We start from the raw sequence: 19,487 nt of genomic DNA, 5'->3' as shown, positions 1-19,487 counted from the left end.
TACCTTCCTATAGCTGACACTCTCAGGGTTTATGGACCACGCAAATGAACCTATGAACGTGTGAACCCTTGATCAATCTTTTCCCTTTGTCACAGGCAAGGCCACAAACTCACCTCAAATGTAACCTAAAAGCATCTCTCTCTAGTCTCACTCATTCAGAAGTGCTCCCCCTCTGGAGAGAGAAAGCTGTCTGGGCACTCAGTGTTACACCAATGCTGTCTTCTGTATCTTAACGACTCACTGCGCTGCGACAACCTTTCATGTTTCTTCTCCTGTAACAACCACACCATTACAGCTGTCTGCGCTGAATCCCTCAGCCCTGTTCTTGTTGAGTGTCTCTCCTCCCCCCCCCCCATTTCCCTTTTTGTCCTCTAAGTTGCCATGTATTACGACTAATGGTCAGATCAACACATTCATTAAATTGGTTAATTAATTAATAACATATTAACTAAATATATGGAATGGTGAATGTTGGTGTAATAATTTTTGAGAGTATAACTTGCATGTTTTCCAAGTGAGAATGTTGATATAGTCAAACTTAAAAATGGTGACTACATGAGTAAGGTTTAACACTTAAAGGAGACGAGTACCAGAGAACATAAACACTCCAAAGTCAACGGGAGGACAATAATTTACAGATACATATCTGATAGAGTACTAATGTGCAGAATATACAAAAATAACTAAACGGGAAACTACTCTCTAAAGCATAGGCTAAGAAACCGAGTAGTTCTTAAAAGAAAAAACTACAAATGGTGAATAACGTTTTAAAAAACTGTTCAACACCTTTGCTCATTAAGAAAATGCAGATCAAAACCAATTAAATAAAGAGTATACTTCATTGGAATCAGAATGGCCATTATCAGGAAAACAATCGACAACAAATCCTGGTAAGGATGTCGAAAAAGAGGACTGCTTATTCACTGTTGGTGACAATTCAAACCTGTGCAGCCATTACGAAAGTCAGTGTGTATGCTTCTCAAGACACTAAAATTCGAATGACTAAATAACTCAACTCCAGACCCTACTACAGAGACATTTGTATAGCTATGTTTACTCCAAGCAGACAAATCATCAAAGATGCCCATCAAATGATGAACAGATCATGGAAACATGGTACACAACTGGCTTTTCTTCATCTGTAAAGAAAAGTGAAATTATAAAAATTGCAGAACTAGAAAATATATTAAGTGATATAGCACAAGTTCAGAAATACAAACACCACATGTTCTCTGTCATATCTGAGTTCCTAACTTTTATATGTGTATTTATGTGAGAGTGTTATAGAGGCAAGGAAACTATGTAAAGGCCCATGAGAAGAACAAAAACAGACAGAAAATACTAGGTGTTAGAAAAGGTTAAAGAGAGTTACAGACTGGGAGAATTGAGAAGAAAAAGAAAAGGAGGGTCAACACAATAAAGAATGAGAAGAAAGGGCCTATAGAGATGGCTCAGAGGTTAAAAAGCACTGACTGCTGTTCCAAAGGTCCTGAGTTCAATTCCCAGCAACCACATGGTAGCTCATAAACATCTATAATGAGATCTGGTGCCCTCTTCTGGCCTGTGCAGGCAGAACACTTGTATATATAATAAATAAATCTTTTAAAAAAAAGAGAGAGAGGAAAAGCGATGTGGAAACCAATTATTTTGTAAACTTATTAAGATTAAAAATGAAAGAGTTTGGATGGAGTTATCTTGAATAGATGGATAAAGCTTTTCCTAGAAACCATAGCATATTTAGGCAAAAGTGCCAGCCAGGAAAGTTCTTGAGGTCCCCCAAAACAGGACAGGTTATTCTTACTGCTCCTGGTTAATCACAAGAATTTGATAATAAGCCCTTATTGATGAAAATATGGTATGTATTGGTGACATGACATAGAAAAATCCAGCTGGAGCTGAGCTGGAAGCTTCCTCCCTGAAAGCTAGCTGTTCTGGTTTTAGACGATGCTGTGCAGGCTGCAGGAAGGGAATTGTCATCCACAGTCAGATTCAGCTATGAATAGTTTATGATACAATGATGATCTTCCAGGTAAGATGTGCCTGTTGGTGTGTTAGTAACTTGCATCTTTGGAGGACACACAACCACTTTCTGACTGTATTTCAATCCCACTGAGAGATGGAATTTCATCTTTGGTACTATAGATCTGATCAAAACTATGGTTGGAGAGGATATTGTCGTTAGTGGGCAAATTTATGCCTTTGTTTTGGTAAATGGTCATGATGTACATTTAAATTTGCCTCCCAAATAATTATGATTAATGCATAGATTAATAGTGCTGTCAATTTTGGTCATAAAAGGTTCTTTGTTTTTATTTTTTAATAAATGGAAGAAGTGCTGAGAATAAATGACATAACACTTTGCTCTAATTTGAACATTTTGAAAGATGAGACTAAGAGAATGTAAGATAGATAAAAGATGGGGCATTGTGGTTTGTAGTCTTTGATATGCCATTGGTACTGTATGCTTGAACTCTCATCAGCACTGATGACACACATAAGACTTTCTGTAGAGTGCGGCCATCTACTTTCTATCATCGGGGTGGAGAGGGACTCACTGGGTTCTCTACACATCATTTACAAGAGGATTTGTAAGTAGTTTATGCTTGGTAAGGCATGTGTAGCTCAAGAGGCACCACACCTCCCTGAGTAGGCATAGATAAATTTTGGAGGAGAGGGAGAGGGGAGGAGGAGGGAGAGAGAGAGGAAGGGAGGGAGGGAGGGAGGGATGGAGGGAAGGAAAGAGAGAAGGAGAGAGAGAGAGAGAGAGAGAGAGAGAGAGAGAGAGAGAGAGAGAGAGAGAGAGAGAGAGAGAAAGGTTCTTCAGTAGTGTAGTTTTAGGTAAGATGTCCATATGCTAGTAAATAGCCCTTGATTCTGATTCCTGTAAGTATACCTAATGAAGCTCCTTGGGTAAATTCACTCCCAAATGATATCATAGTAGAATTTGTACTAATTGGGAAGAGGAAGAATATCAGGAGTAAGAAGAGGTTAAAAGACAATATTAGGATAATATAAGATTACCATCGTGCCTTATGTGCTTGAATGAAAATAACACTATGATACACTAATATGTATAATTAATATATTATAGAAGAAAAGAAAATTTGAGCAATTAAAAATGTTAACATATATATTTATTTTATTACACATGAATAAAACAAACTACACATAGCAGGGAGAACCATAGGATGATCATGAGTTATATAAATGGTACATTCTGTTCAGACAGTAAATTGTCTCAGTCATTTTTTTTTTTTTTTTCCATTTTGGAAGCTGCTAACCTGCGCTACTGGTTCACCCAGACATTTAAGTTTTATTCCTTCTCAAGTCTCTGGGGAAGGGGGGGGGGGGGTGGTGAAGACCAAATAGTTTAGTTTTACAATCAAGTTTAGTTGCCTAGGGGATAAGATCTTTTTAGTTCAAGATAAAGGATGTAAGTTAATTAATTTTTTTTTAAAAAAAAATTATCATTAAGGAGAATGGGTTAGGGAGCATTGGGCAGCAGTAAGCAGGTTTCTCAGGCCTCAGGTTGACTGCCCGGAGACTTGTGCTTTTGTAATTCCTTGTATTCACCCTAGCTATTTACTCTGGCACAGACTGTGCATGCCATCAGGGGAAAATACATTTTAAATTATCATCTTGTATAAAATAAAATGCATAAATTTGTGTAGTTTTGGGGGAAAAAAGAAGAATGAGTTAGAAGAACCAGTAAAATAAAGCAATCTAAGGAACTAGATATTTATACCTTAAAAGTCTATTTTCAGCCTAACAAGTCAGAAGCTCTCTTACCTACAGAGACTAAGCTTTTTATGATATTTGGTGCAAATTTCTTAGACTAAGATAAGCCTGGAGTGATGGACTAAATATTTTAATATTAATTGTGTCAATATTTACATTGTTTGCTGGCACATTTGAATCATTTAAGAATGGCCATGTAAAACAATTCCCACACATGCCATGAACTCAGAGAAGTGTTTATCTGAACATGAGCTGCACACAAAGGGCCCATCAGCGTCTAGTCATAGGTAAGGAATGAGTTCATTTTGCCATCTGTTTTGCTCTTTGCAGTTAAACGTTGGTGAGGGTGGGTTAGTCATTTTGGCCAGTATTATAGCCAATGTAAGCTGCCGAGGATCTGACAAACGCTCCTCTACCATGCATGTTCAGTCAACTGTACTTCAACTCATTGGGTAACAAAAAGTAATAAGTAAAAAAATTAAAAAGGAGTAGTTAATGTAGCTGGAAAGAAATATTGCATTGGGAATTGGTGTGGGATAAAAGAAGAAATACGATTTGGGGATGACCAAAATACACAGATGAAATGTTTACAAAATATAAAAATGAATTTTAAAAGATATGATAAGTATGACTTCTACCAACAAATCCTTGAAAAATTAAAATAAACTGTCTGTGCTCAATTTATTATCATGTTGTAGATATTATAGTTAAAATAATGTTATTGTCTACATTTTCCTAATATAACCTTTAAAACATAGTTCAGGCCCAGAAAATACATGTAGAATTTAAAATTACCCTTTTTCTGGGTGCACAGCTATAGATCTTGGCTGATCCAGGCCTTGGGAAATAATTACATAGCGGAAAGAGCCATTGAGTCTTGCAACTTCAATTAAATTGAACCCATGATCTGTCCAATATATGTTGCCTAGGAGAAATGCAAAAATGCCCACAATTAAGTTAGGTAATAGAATTGCTTATCAGTTATGCTTGAAATTAAGTTTCTGAGTCTTCACATAACTAAGAGCTTGTTTACTTGATATTCTTGTGTTTTGATGAACAGCTTTAATTAAACTAATTCATAGAGACTTCCAGTGCCAATCTTATATTTTGCTGGTGTAAACTACGTAGTTATATGCTAACACATTTATAATAAGATGAGACTTCTCCCAACTGTTCTAAGTATGCATTTTAAGTTTATACTGACTTTGTTTACCATGTAACTCTCTGGAGAATTGAGCAGAGCTAACAATACACATTCTACATCCACATACAAACACTTATCCAAAGGCAATAGAAAAAGTTGAGCCAAATGCAAAAGAGATTATTTACCCCCTTGGCTAGAAGGAACTTTTAAAATGTTCAAAACAAGAACCAGAGATTTTTAAAAGAAGGACGAACCCCTTAGAAAAAGAGTTAACTGTGGAATAAAAACAACATTCAGTCATAGATTTTTTTTACCAGCAATCCAGTCAATAGCTATTCCTTCCACTCTCCCCAAACCATTGGTAATGATGTCTTCTTTCCAAGTCTGGTCTCTTTTAGCTCTGCTGATTTTATTAAGGCCCATATCTGTCCAATAGATGGTGTCATTTTCTATTGATAAACACAAAAAACATATGCACACACACTATTAAGTGCCTCGATACACATATTAAGATGACATGAGAATCAGCATTGAGGAATTATCTTGGACAGAATACAGTAGATTCTAAACATTCTTTAGGATTATATATATATATATATATATATATATATATATATATATATATATATATATATATATATATTTGGCTTAAACTTCCAAATCATAATCCATCATTGGAGGAAGTAAGGACAGAAACTTAAGCAGGGCTGGAACCTGGATGCAGGAGGTGGTGGAGAGGTCACGGGGTCTGCAGCTCCTGGCTTGTTTCCCCTGGCTTGATTAGCCTACCTTCTTATAAAACCAAGCACCATCAGTCCAGGGATGGCACCACCCACCAGGGACAGGGCTCTCCACTAATTGATCACTAACTGAGAAAATGCCTTAGAGCTGGATCTCATGGAGGCATTTCCTCAACTGAGGCTTTTTCCTCACTGATGACTCTAGCTTGTGTCAAGTTCACACACAAAACCAGCCACTACACTCAATAAGTCTTTATTCCCATGAAATATTGATATTTATAACAAACCGTGTCATTTTCTTCTATTTTTGCTCTTTTCTTCTTGGTTCTGAATACTACTAAGAATAGTCAACTCAAGAAAGCTTCAAAGTATAAAGACAACAGAAAGACATGGAAAGTTTTTTTCAATTGTTTCAAGGGCATTTTAAGAATAAGACCATCCAATATATGTAACTACTGAAACCATCTCATCACCAATTTTCCTTCTGAGTGCTATACGGCATCTCAAATATAAATAATTCTCTTATGTTATTTCTCAAATTCTTGTTAGAAAAACAGATTTTAGAATATTTGAATAATTGTTTCATGCTATCATCAACTACTTAAACAAGTGACCTTTTTAAATGTTTGAAGGAAAAATGTGCCTACAGTCTACAAATGAAATACATTACATAAATATGCCTATGAATGAAAGGTAGCAATTATTAACCAATGATATTCTACACAGCTTCTAGAAAGACAATGGGAACAAATAATTAAATAGTAAGTTTGCCACAAAGTAAGGTTTTGTGCTGTAGCCAATGTGGACCCATGAAGAACCAATCCTTGAAGAACAATATAACTTATTTTTGGCACACTGACATACTACAGAAATATAGACAATGCAATTAACATAACAAACCATTTGTTAGTTGGTCTTAGTATTCTATCTAAAATGAAATATAGCACTAGAGTGGGAAGTCCTATCAAACAACACTGCTTTTAAAAAGAGTTGTGTCAGAGGTACCATGCTTTGAAAACAAGCAGAAGGCAATATATACACATAGCTATTAGGAAAACAGTCTCCTCTGATCTGCCTGTCAGTTTAGACATTTTCACCACTGAAACAAGGAGTTGGTAAGAAGTCTTGACAAAAATTATTTTACTGTCTATGAATATTAAGTGATTTATAATGAGTTCAATGTTTTGCCTCAAGTATTAAGCTCTGTGAAAGATCAAGTAGACATTACCAATCTTTCTACTTTGTTTTTGTATTGTATTTAACTAAGACAAGATACACTCAAGACTGTCTTACAGTCTTCTTCAGAACACCTTCTATGGTGATGATGACCATCTCCTCACATCTTAGAGTTTTCTTTGATCACTTTCTCTCATGTATTATATCCAGTTACTTGCTCAAATATACTCATATGTAATCCAATTCCAATAAAGCATTGTTCTTTTTGTTTTTCTATAAAAGCATAACTCCCATTCATTAATATTCCATTCCCTTCTACACTGAGAGCCAAAGTCCCTGGAGTCTCCAGCAATACAGACTGGCTTCTACTTTGGCTCTCAAACTATTGCTTGAAGAAGGCTTTTTCCATATAGGAGCTCACATTTAAAAGGCAAGTAAGACTTTACTTGCATCCTTTTCTTCACAGTTCCTCACATTACATTATGCGTGGTATAAAGGGGCCCTTGCCATTAACTTCATGACCCACCCAAGACATCCATACCTCTCCACTCTGATATTTTTTCTACTCTCTCTTCTTCAATTATCTCTAGTAACATAGAGTTTCCTAATCTGGAGGCAAATTAATTTCTCTTCAGTTTCAGGTTTTATAGTCAAGAATTTTCCTTTCCTAGAATATTCTTCTTGTAGATCTGTTGCAAACTCAAATACCCCCTTCTTAATAAACGTTCTTGACTGTCCTATAAAAATATTTTCTTGCCATGTTTTTTTCTCCCTTACTGATGTTGTTCTCCTATATAGAACCCATTCATATTAAAGACATTTATTGATCCTTTTCTGGTCCATAAGTGTTGAAAAGTAGATATCCATGCCATTTTATGACATGTACCTTCCATAAAACTTGTTATAATGTCTTCACATGAAAACACAGTTATTGATTTGTTTATGTCTATCTTGTCTTACAGTGATGTATTTCTTTAAAGTTTGTAACTGTATTTTATTCCCTGCTTTGTTTCTAGAAGCTAGGACAAGCCCACAGTAAATGTACCAACCTCACAGTGAATACTTGGTGAATCCAAAGTGAATGTAATACACTGTATAAGAAAGGGTAGGAATGTAGCACAAGGAAAACATATTTCTGATATGAAGGAGTTTATAAATGTGTTAATAAATACAGGAGAAATGATTGGCAATAAACAAGAATGTAAGATGAACAGCTGTAAATTGTAAGGACATTCATTAAGCAGGAACTTCAAGAAGAAAACTATGGCAATAGTCTCAGTTTATTACTCTTCAAGTGTTTTGCAAGCTATGAAGATGTCCATTCTCTGTAAAGAAGAAGCATGACAAATACTATAAATTCTGGGGATGCAAAATTATATATAAAAGAAAAAGCAGAAAGTGAAGAACACACTGCCATTGCCGTGTCTTCAAACCAATCTCAGGTTATGTAGTTCTTAAACATTAATTTAACTTTCTTTCAACAGGTATTGGCAGACAAACTAAGCTAATATTTATTACACATCTGAATAAAACAAATACTGTCTCTAAAATCATGAAATTTATGTTGTGGAATAAATGTAAAATAAAAATTTTGTATGACTTTGGATGTGAGCATCCAAGTCAATCTCTGAGTTTGAGACCCATCTGTTTACAGAATTCCAGGACATTCAGGGCTACACAGAGATCCAATCTTGAAAAAAGGAAGCAAAAGCAAATAAATAAATAAATAAATAATTTTTCTTCAAACAGTTTGGTTTGGTAAACATAAAACAATTAATAGAAAATAAAATATATAAATGAAGATACTAATAATTTCAATGACATCTCATGGATACAAATTTACAGAATATTCCTCAATGAGTACAGGAATTCTCAATGAGTAACAAGTAGAGAGATTGGTAGAAAATTATAGCGAATTTTAATTAATGACAGAATTAAAGTTACATATTGTCATAGTAATAATTACCAATGAAAGAAATTAAAATTTTTTTTAATTCAGAAGAAAAATTTTGTTAGGCATCACAACTTAAGGACTAACCAAGGAGCATAAGTCTCTTAAAGTCTTTTGACCCTTAAATGTCTATTTTCTTATGATTGATTAACAAGCATTTATTTATGACCTGTTTTAAATACCATATTTTCTATGTATTAATATCAAATTTCCCAACAAAAAGTTACACAACTTTCTATAAAATAAATACACATGTGAAAATATACAAAAATACAATTCAATGTGAAATCACTGTGTTTTTCTTTCCTTCAAAAATAACCAATTCACTTGTTGGATAGTAAAAAGAAAGAAACTGACACCTTTGTTTTCTGATCATTTCTATGTCAACATTATGGAGAATTCATGAAAGACTTCATCTCTATAGTGCTCATTCCCCTCTTATATAAATATAAGTACATGAACACATATTTATGTTACTAAAATAAAAAGACTGATCTTCTAATGTTAAGATGTTTTTCAATGCACTGTCCAAAATAAAGCTTGAGCTTAGCTGTTATTATAACTATTTTTATTGCAATATAATTTTTGTTTCTTTTGAATAGGTCAGTTATCTGGAGCTAAATTGGATAGCATATATGACTTTGCCAGAATCTTCTAAAAGGATTCTTAGTCTACATTTCTTTTTAAACTAGCTTCACATATATCTTACTAAATTTCAGCTTGTTTAATTTGATTATGGATCCTACATATTGACATAACAGCATATTATCTAATGATATCTTCTACAAATTCAATATATTTTTTGTATCTTTTTCTCTAGCTGGTGATACCTGTATTGAATTCTGTTTGCAACATGTCATTGATGGCCTCTCTGAGCTAACTTGTTGATTTCACTGTACTCTGTCTTAATGACTTTTACTTACAATATTAGTATACATTTATCTTACAAATATATGTGAGTTTGAGTACAGAAAATACCCATGTAAGTATCAATTAAGTGGCTTCCAAAAACCATTAACTTGTTTTGGGCTTGTGTCAGCAGTTTTCCCCTTTTCTGTTGGCCAGCCACTATTTGCACTCTACTGTGACAGAACATTTAAAGCTGTTTTCTTTTATGTAATAAAATATGGAAACAATCTAGATGTCCCTTACCCGAAGAATGCATAATGAAACTTTGGTACATTTACAATGGAATACTATTCAGCTATTACAAACATGGAAATCTTGAAAATTTCAGGAAAATGAATGGAACTAGAAATTATCATCCTGAGTGACTTATTAACCCAGACCCAGAAAGACAAACATGGTATATACTCACTTATAAGTGGATTTTAGCACAACATAGATGTCCTCTGAGCGTCTCCACTAAGTGGGGAATCGTGACAGATGCTGGGATTCTCTGCTGGACTCCAGGTAAGTATGATATGGAAGAATGGGGGAATGGAAGGACCCAGAGGGTTCAGGAGTCCCACAAGGAGACCATCAAGGCTGGGGAATCTGGACTCAGTGGGGCATGCACAAAATGTTGCAACAACCAAGGACAATGCATGTGGTAAATCTAGACCCTCTGTTCAGATCTAGGCAATGGACAGTTCATTCTCCATGTTTGTAGGGAGAGTAGGGACTACATCTGAAATGGACTCTTGTATTTCCAATTTAATCACTTCCCCTTGGTGGGGAGACATTGGGGGCACAAAGGGGAAGAGGAAACAGGCTATCTGCATGAGACCTGATAGGCTAAGTTCATATGGTGGGGGAAGAGGTCCCCTTCTGTCAGAGGTCTAGGGGAGGAGAATAGGGCAAATGAGGGAAGGAGGGTAGGAAAGGGAAGATACAAGTGGGGAGATAACTATTGGTATGTAATCTAAATAAATTATAATTTTTTTTTAAAAAAAAGGACTCTCTGAGTTCATTTCTCTCATTCCTAGTAACTACTATAGTTATCCTTTCTGTTGCTTGTATTTTACTTTTATATGGTTTTAAAGAACCTAGTTTGAAAAGTCAAGTTAATTCAATTTCAGTCTATTGTGAAGATTCCCATTGATATTCCTGTGCATGTCTTGGAATAAACATAATAGTCATTCTTGAAATGACACAGGTAGACACTTTTAAGAAATGGGGCTAATTCTATGCATTCCTGTGTAATCTCAACAACTTTCTCCTAAGTAAAAATATAGCAACTAGACTGTCTTTTGAATCAACCATCTCTTTTATATCAAACAAAGGTGCCTGTTAAGATACTAAATGGTCAACACATTTAATGATTCTTTTCTTTCTAAGAACTGATTCCACAGTTTTAGCAACAGGGCCAATAGTGTTTGTTTTCAAATAAGTGGCAAAGAGTGGGTTTCATCTTAGCAATGATCTTAAATGTAGTATTGTTAAACAGAGTCTCATTATTTCAGCTTTCACCTCACTGATCAGCTTTTACTTCTTTTCAAAAAATTTCAGGAGAACTGGGCATCGACAGTCCAGATATTCCAACCTTTTGGTGAATATTCAAACATGTAATATATAAGTAAAACATAAAAGAAAAAAGGGGAAGCAGAAAGGAGGAGAAAGGGAGGAAGGTAGGAACAGTCACAGCCATGATCCACACTCTTCTTATTATTGACATAGATCTGCCAATCTGCTAACATTTTGATAGGGTAACTGGATATCACAAGAAAACACTTTGAAAGAATAAGTTAAGAACACATAAATTATATTATGGCTATCACAAAGTAAACTGGCATGGTCTACAAAGTTTGTTTTTTTGTTTTGTTTTGTTTGGTTTGGTTTGGTTTGGTTTGGTTTTTTTGTTTCGTTTTACTTCTGTATCTGGTGCCTGAGGAAGCAGCTTTTCTTTTATCTCTCATCAATGCATGGAAGATAATTGACAACCTGTTTCATCTATACTAAATCTAAATGTGTCTGTGTCTGAGTTCTTGGCTAGTAGAAAACTCATATGCATGATGGGTGAGTCCACCAATATTTTCCAAGCCTTTATGAAAATAAGTGATCCTATAACATTTGAAGAACATATGCATTGTATGTTTTAATTTTATGTAGCAATGTGCTTCCTATGGACATTTTTCTTATGAGTACCTCATGTCTTTGATAGGTCTCTCCATCTTCTAGTCTCTTCTTCATTTTCTTTCTTCATTGTCTATAAATTTTCATTGTACAATCTTTGAATTTCTTGGTTCTATTTATTGTATGATGATTTTTTTGAGAAAAGTATTAATGGCTTAATCCTTATGTCCTTTCTCAGTGTTTTTGTTATGATTATTGAGAAGACTTTTGATTCATGTATATTAGTTTTGGTAATAAAATGTTTGTCAGAATTAAGGCTTTTCTACTGATGTCCTTAGGGTCTTTTTATGTGTTGTATATCATCTACAGATAAAGATTTATCCTACTGGTTTCTCTCTTATTTTCATCACTTATTGCTCCAGACAAAATTTTGAACACTATAACGAATAGGGGTAGATAAAGTGGGGACTATAGAGGCGACTCAGAAGTTTGCTTGTGAGGACTTGAGTTTGCATCTCAGTACGCACATATAAAGCAGGTCACAGCCCTATTAACCTGGCCAGTGGAGCTAAATAATTTGCTTGACACTAGTCTAGTTCTACATTCAGTATGAAATTCTGTCTTAAAGGAATAAGACATTTAGTATCTGCTTTTCCCAGACACCAAACTGTATCATAATTCTATATGATGCTTTTGTTTTTTGTTTTTATTTTTATTTATTAAATTTTATTATTTTTTATATTATATTATTATTATAAATTGTTATCACCTCGCTTGTATCTTCCTGTTCCCCCCTCCCTCCCTCTTTCACCCTATTCCCCTCCCCTAGACCTGTGAGAGAAGGAAACCTCCTACCCCACCATATGATCACAGCCTATCAGGTCTCATCCAGAAAGCCTGTATCCACTTCCTCTTAGTGCCACCAGGCCTCCCCACCAAGAGGAAAGGGTCAAATAGGGGCACCTGTATTCATGTCAGAGTCATTACCTGCTCTCCACATAACTGTGCAGAATGAGCTGCCCATTGGCTGGATCTGAATATGGGATTAGATTTACTGCGTGCATTGTCCTTGGTAGAGCAGTTTGTACAGGCCCCCCACCCCTGCGTCCCTGATGGTCTTCTTGTAGGGTTCCTGGGTCCTCTGGGTCTTTCTATTCCCCCATTCTCCCATGCCACTCTTACTTGGAGTCCCAATAGCAAGTCCCAGCATCTGTCCCAATCCTCCACTTAGTAAAGACTTTCAGAGGATATCCATGTTGGACTAGTATCCAATTATAAGTGAGTATATACCAAGTGTATCTTTCTGGGTCTGGGTTAAGTCGCTCAGGATGATCATTTATAGTTCCATCCATTTGCCTGAAAACTTCAAAATTTCCTTGTTTTTAATAGCTGAGTAGCAGTAGTTGGCCTTAGAGCCTGGGCTGTTGATGTTCTGTTCAGGAAGTTGTCTCCTGTGCCAATGAGTTCAAGGTTCCTCCCCACTATTTCTTCTAACAGAGTTAGTATATCTGGTTTTATGTTGAGGTCTTTGATCCACTTGGATTTGAGTTTTATGCACTGTGATAAATAAAGATCTATTTGCATTTTCTACATGTAGACATCCAGTTAGACCAGCACCATTTGTTGAAGATGCTATCCTTTTTCCAGTGTATAGATTTGTATATATATATGTTTAAAATTGTGATTTCCTGGTGATGAATTGATCTATTAATCGGTATAAACTGATTTTCTTTACATCTTGTAATTGATGTTTGTATTTCCTCAGAGGATGGGATAAGATGAGATCTATATCAATGCCTTACAAGTACATGGCTTGGGCTGAGCCCAGAGCGTTTCTAAGTATCCACAGGCCTAGACCTGGAAGCTCCCTAGACTCCTTGTAATCTAATCTCTGGCAAGCCAAAATTTTGAAGGTTTTTAGCTCCAGCCTCTATCTGCTAACCTAGGCTAAGGATGTTTTCAGCCTCTGAGACTGACTGCTGTATAAGTTCACTGGATGTTTGGTACAACTTATGTGATCAGGCTTAAAATTTTTTCTCCAATATGACTGATTTGAACTGCCTTCTCTCTGCTTCACACTGACTGTTCTGCTTAGAAAAATTGTTTCTGAACTCCACTAGCTGAACTTCATGAACTCAACTGCACTGAACTGCACCAAACCATATTATTCTCCCAAACTCTACTGTGCTGCCTGTCTCCATGAATCCATGCCTCTCTCTCTCTCTCTCTCTCTCTCTCTCTCTCTCTCTCTCTCTCTCTCTCTCTCTCTCTCTCTCTCTCTCTGTGCTGCTCTCAAGAAAGTAGCTTCTCTTTCCAGTCTGTTCTCATGAGAGTTGGGTATGTTCTATCTCTGACTCATTATGTCAAACCTTTCTCTGATTTGTTACTTTCTGTGCCACCTCACTTAGATATCACCGTCCAGGATTAAAAGTGTATACTAAGGGTGTATGTGTATTTCAGCTGGATCTCACAGACCGAAGTCTTTGGAAACGATACCTTCCCAGATCAGCCATGTTGCTGGATTATGATTCTTCACATCTTCTAAGTTATTATTGTTTAACATCTATCTTTGTAGATATTTGGATAATGGCACCTGCTTGGTTCCTACTTCCATTTTTTTTAGATCCATTTTTCTATAGTTTTATGCAAAGTAGGAGTTTATCTTTGTAATTGGGGCATTGATCCTATTCTTTCTTCTAATATACAGATTATCCCCATGTTTTCTTGACACCATGAATCAATTGAGAAAAATCTCCCCCACCAAACCACTTCTCCCTCCCTCTCTCTCTCTCTCTCTCTCTCTCTCTCTCTCTCTCTCTCTCTCTCTCTCTCTCCCTATTAAAGTCTATACCAGGGCAGGTATAATGGCTCAGCAAGTGAAAGCATTTGCCACCAAGCCTGGTGACTTAAGTTTGACTGTAGGACCCAATATGTTAGATGGACTCCCACATATTGTCCTCTGACCTCCACATGCACCTGTAGCATTTGTTCTTGCCTACCCTCTCCAGAATAAAATATACATAAATGTTAAAATTGCTGAAATCATGTCTAGGAGATAATTCTGGTTGTTCATGACGTATAACAAAGAGGGCGGATTCTTGCCCATAGTTCCCAATATACAAATTTGGTAGAGGAGCTCATGGAATTTCAAAATCTGTTTGGCATCTAAGAATACCAAATTCTCCAAGTTATTTTTTTTATTTTTTTTTATTAATTTATTCTTGTTACATCTCAATGTTTATCCCAACCCTTGTATCCTCCCATTCTTCCCTCCCTCCCATTCTCCAAGTTATTAACAAAGAAACATTTTTCCAAAGTTTGAATATAGTCTTACTGATTAGTAATAGGTTTCGGCTATAATTTCTTAGAGATTTTGTATATCTCTCTAAGAAACAAGAGCTAGATATGAAGCTTAAAGAATTATTTAAGGTCATCTCTATGTATAAGTCCTCAAATTCATCATTTGGTTTAGCCGAGTTCATAAACTCAATTCATCTGTTTCCATCTGGGGTTTCTTATTTTTCTCTTGACTGTTCAATGAAGTTCATTGTGTGAGTAACCAGAGACCATGCAGACTTGGAAAATGTTGTGAATAAGTATGTTCAGTTTCTTGATAAATTTCAGATTAGATTTCTACAAGATGTATGATCCATGGCAGTTAATGTACTCTATTTCTTTATGAAGAGATTTATAAGGATTTTTAAAAGCTTTTTGGACTTTTGATGACTTGTTACATGTTTCAGCAGTTCATTGCTAACGGTGTCAAGATAAGCTCAAGAAATCTGAAGCTCAGGCTTCACAGACCAGTTCTATATAATTTGATTGTTGAGATCAGAAAATATAGTATCCATTGGTCTTCTGTCCTCTAGTCATAGACTTTCACTTAGGCTTTAATTATTTTCTAACACCTTCAGATGACCTTGTACCAGGTAACTTTTAGCTTTTGTGTCCAGAAATGTGAACATTTTCAATAATTTGTCTTGTCATTCTTTACCAGTGACCTTAACAGACAAGCCTAGAAATATAATTGTTACCACATTTATGAATTCTGCCTTATGGCACTAGAATTCATTAATTCTCCTGGCTTATCTAAGATAACAGTTTGCAGTATGTTTCTCATTTTATGACACTGACAGATATGACAGTTATTTCTAATACAAGCCCCCTTTCCTACACTTTCAAAATTACCCTTTCTATATAGTTATAGAATAAAAAAACTTTCTCTTGTCACTTCTATATTCTCTAATTATTATGTTCCTCATATTTGTGCTATTTTTAGATCCCATTTTGACCTTGAAACTCTTGACTTTGATTTAGACTTCACCATCAAACAAACATATACAGGACCATTCACCCAATCATGAAATATACATTCAAATTGGATTCATGGAAGAATGGGATAGAAAGGCTTATTAAAACATAAAAGTAAAAAATTAGACTCTGGTTCCTTATTCTATGATGACGTCTGTAACACTCTCCACCAGCTTCTCAGCGGTTCTGTCCTATGAAGCCTCGGTGAAACACCATATCTCTGGTTCCTGCTCTTTCTTCCTCCCACATCTTCTTCCCATCCACTCCTTTTTCTCTTAACTCATTCTCATGAAAGACATCTTCTCTCAACTCAGTGCCCAATCTCTGCTTTTGCATAGTTTAGAAGCTCTTAGAATTGCCAGGGAAATTTGCATGAGCCTACTGAAAGCAGGATCATCCTCAGGCAAGTAGGGCTGAGCAAATCCAGATCGAAAATGGCTAAAATTAGCAAGAAAATCTAAGACAATGCAAGAAAATGTTAAAGCTTTGATTTATATTCATGTTATCTACTCTTTAAACTTTCCTCTGTCATGTTCCTAGTCCAGCAGCAGCTTAATGTGCCATGGTGGTACCCATGAGGGACTTCTCGGAGGAGGAGAGGGGTGTACAGAGGGAGTGACTTGGAGGAAGGGGACTGTAATCAGGATATAAAGTGAATAAATAAAATTTTCCTCTCTCTGTGTCTACTATATTAAATTTTGATAGTAAGATCTTAATCAAATAGATATTTTGAGTAAGTAATTCTTAATAAATTAATGACTATATGATAAGTGAAATCTATTGGTTTTGTTTGTGAAATAAACTCAGTTTAGTGATATTAATATAACTGCCACATGGAACCTATTTCACAATGAAACTGAGTTGACAGAAAATGGCTATCTTTTGTGATTAATTTCTTTGAAGGGTTGTGAGTAAAAGACCCCCTCTGAGCCAGGCATGGTGGCCACATGGCTTTAGTCCCAGCACTCAGGAAGCAGATCTCTGTGAGTTCAAGGACAAACTATTACATGTGGACTATGTACTACTTTAGATAGTAATTTCCAGGACAGCCAGAACTGTTATACATGGAGACACTGTCTCAAGAAAATGAAGAAGAAGAAGAAGAAGAAGAAGAAGAAGAAGAAGAAGAAGAAGAAGAAGAAGAAGAAGAAGAAGAAGAAGAAGAAGAAGAAGAAGAAGAAGCCCCCTCTGAGTTCTTGGATGAAGCCACTCTGAACCTTTGTGCTCTGAGGTGAGGACTGATGTTTCTGCACACTCTCACCTGTCCTTGGCTTGCCTCTCAGTCTTAGATTACAGTGAGACGGGTGTAAGCATCATGAAGCTAAGAGAATCACTTTACAGAGCAAAGGAGGATTTTTTTTTCTTTCTGATTTTGAAAACTTGACTATCAACTGCTTTAAAAGAGAACAGTTCATGAAAACCTTGAGATTATGAAAAGAAAGTGTAATAAATACAATGACTTTAAAATAAGGATGAGGCCATATGATGACTACACCAAAACTTCTGTTTACAACCAGGCCAGGAGACACTCAATGCCTGGGCTCAGGTAGAGTGAAATTGTACTTCATGTTCCTCCAAACTTAAATAGCATCAATTTAACCACTTTATTGGTTTAATAAAGACTCAAGTTCTTAATATTCCTTATCCAAAGAGATTCAATAATAAACCACTAACAAATTCCATTTGTTTCTTTCATCTTGAGAAAGGCAAATCAATAACAACACTAATGGGCAATTATCTAACAGCAACAAATCACTAAGTACTTCGTGACAGTGAGTAAGTAAAGTCTGCAGACTCCCAAGGTTTTAGATATCTCCATCTCATTAATGTACACTGCAAATAAAAGCTCAAATAGTGCACCTTCCCTTCTAGGTTATTAGTTTATCACATAGGAAACATAACCATGCCTGGCTTTTGTGTTCTTTGTGAAATTTGTAAACATTTCCTCTCAGAGGGAAGGAAGATAATGTTTCCCATTGTCTGAAGTCACCACTGATTATGGTTTCCACCATTGCTCTACTGTTTGTCCGTGCACGAAGTCAGTTCTCACATAGCATGTAGCTCCTTTGACTTGCCGGGAGCTCATGAGAACACATCTATCTCACCCTCTTCTTCAGATTAGAAATAAAACAAAGGCCACTCCAAGGAGAAATCATGTTAATGTACTCCCATGAAGGTTTTCACAACAGAAAGATGTCAAACTGAGAGAGCATGTAACACCTATCAGACACTCTAGGAAACTATCAGTCCTTTCCACAAACCTGACACCTTCTATTTTTCTGTTGGAAAAGTGGCAGAAATATGGTTCCTTAAACATGTGGCTGTTTTATAATATCTACAATGCCTGAATCACATAAATATCATGAATATCTTGTAAAAATAAAGCATAGTTTTCTCAGCAAATATCTGAAAGTTTTGTATTTTCACTCTAAATGGAAAAATCTTTAATTAAGAGTTTTATCTAGCCAATGATCTGAACATTCTCCACAGTTGAGTGGAGAGTGGGATATGACGTTCTCATGTACTCTGGTGCCTCACATTTGACCATGTCCCCTGGAGGGGGAGACCTGGTGGCACTCAGAGGAAGGACAGCAGGTTGCCAAGAAGAGACTTGATACCCTATGAGCATATACAGGGGGAGGTATTCCCCCTCAGGAACAGTCATAGGGGAGGGGAATAATGGGAAAAATGGGAGGGAGGGAAGAATGGGAGGATACAAGGGATGGGATAAACATTGAGATGTAACAAGAATAAATTAATAAAAAATAAATGAATAAAATTCAAAAAAAGAGTTTTATTGTTAAGACTAAAATTTGAGAAAATAACTAGAGGTAGTGAATTCTCATATTTTTAATTACTTTTTATATTGTAATTTAATTATATCATTTATCCCTTTCTGTTTTCTCCCTTCAAGTCATCCTATATACTGATCCTTGTCATTTTCCATATTCATGGTCTTTAAAAAATGGAATATATATACATATATATACATATATATATACATATATATATATATATATATATATATATATATATATATATATATATATATATATATATATACACACACACACATATCCCCATTCTCAGTGGCTTGGCTCCCTTTACATAAATCATTTATCAAGAAAATTGTCCAGAGACTTCTTACAGGACATTCTGATGGAGGCATTTTCCCAACTGAAGTTCCACCTTCCTAGAAAACCCTCAACTTGTGTCAAATTGACAAAACAAAAACAAAAACAAAAAAAACTAGCATTGTACAGAATTCTAAAATAACAAACACATATTTGATAATTTTAATATAAAATATACCTTTTATGTTTCATTGCTAAAGGAAAATTCTTAAAACATGGCAAACCAGGAGTTGCTACCATTATGTATAAATTTACATAATAAAAGTGAATACTGGTTT

The 19,487-nt window shown here is 35.5% G+C and overlaps 1 protein-coding gene across 1 annotated transcript in view; it reads right to left on the bottom strand.

Moving 5' to 3' along the window:
- The window catches only part of Lrp1b (LDL receptor related protein 1B), a 1,950,158-nt gene that overhangs the window by 438,006 nt on the left and 1,492,665 nt on the right, over positions 1-19,487 (bottom strand). The window contains exons 36-37 of the mRNA XM_051166335.1: positions 5,197-5,331; positions 4,534-4,663 (exon numbers count right to left, since the gene is read on the bottom strand). Coding sequence (XP_051022292.1) covers positions 4,534-4,663; positions 5,197-5,331 — 265 coding nt within the window. The remainder of the gene's footprint in view (positions 1-4,533; positions 4,664-5,196; positions 5,332-19,487) is intronic.

The sequence above is a fragment of the Acomys russatus genome, chromosome 24 (genome assembly GCF_903995435.1).
Source record: "Acomys russatus chromosome 24, mAcoRus1.1, whole genome shotgun sequence".
Taxonomy (NCBI): domain Eukaryota; kingdom Metazoa; phylum Chordata; class Mammalia; order Rodentia; family Muridae; genus Acomys; species Acomys russatus.
Note: the sequence above shows the minus strand (reverse complement) of the source record. Positions and strands in the feature narration are given on the sequence as shown.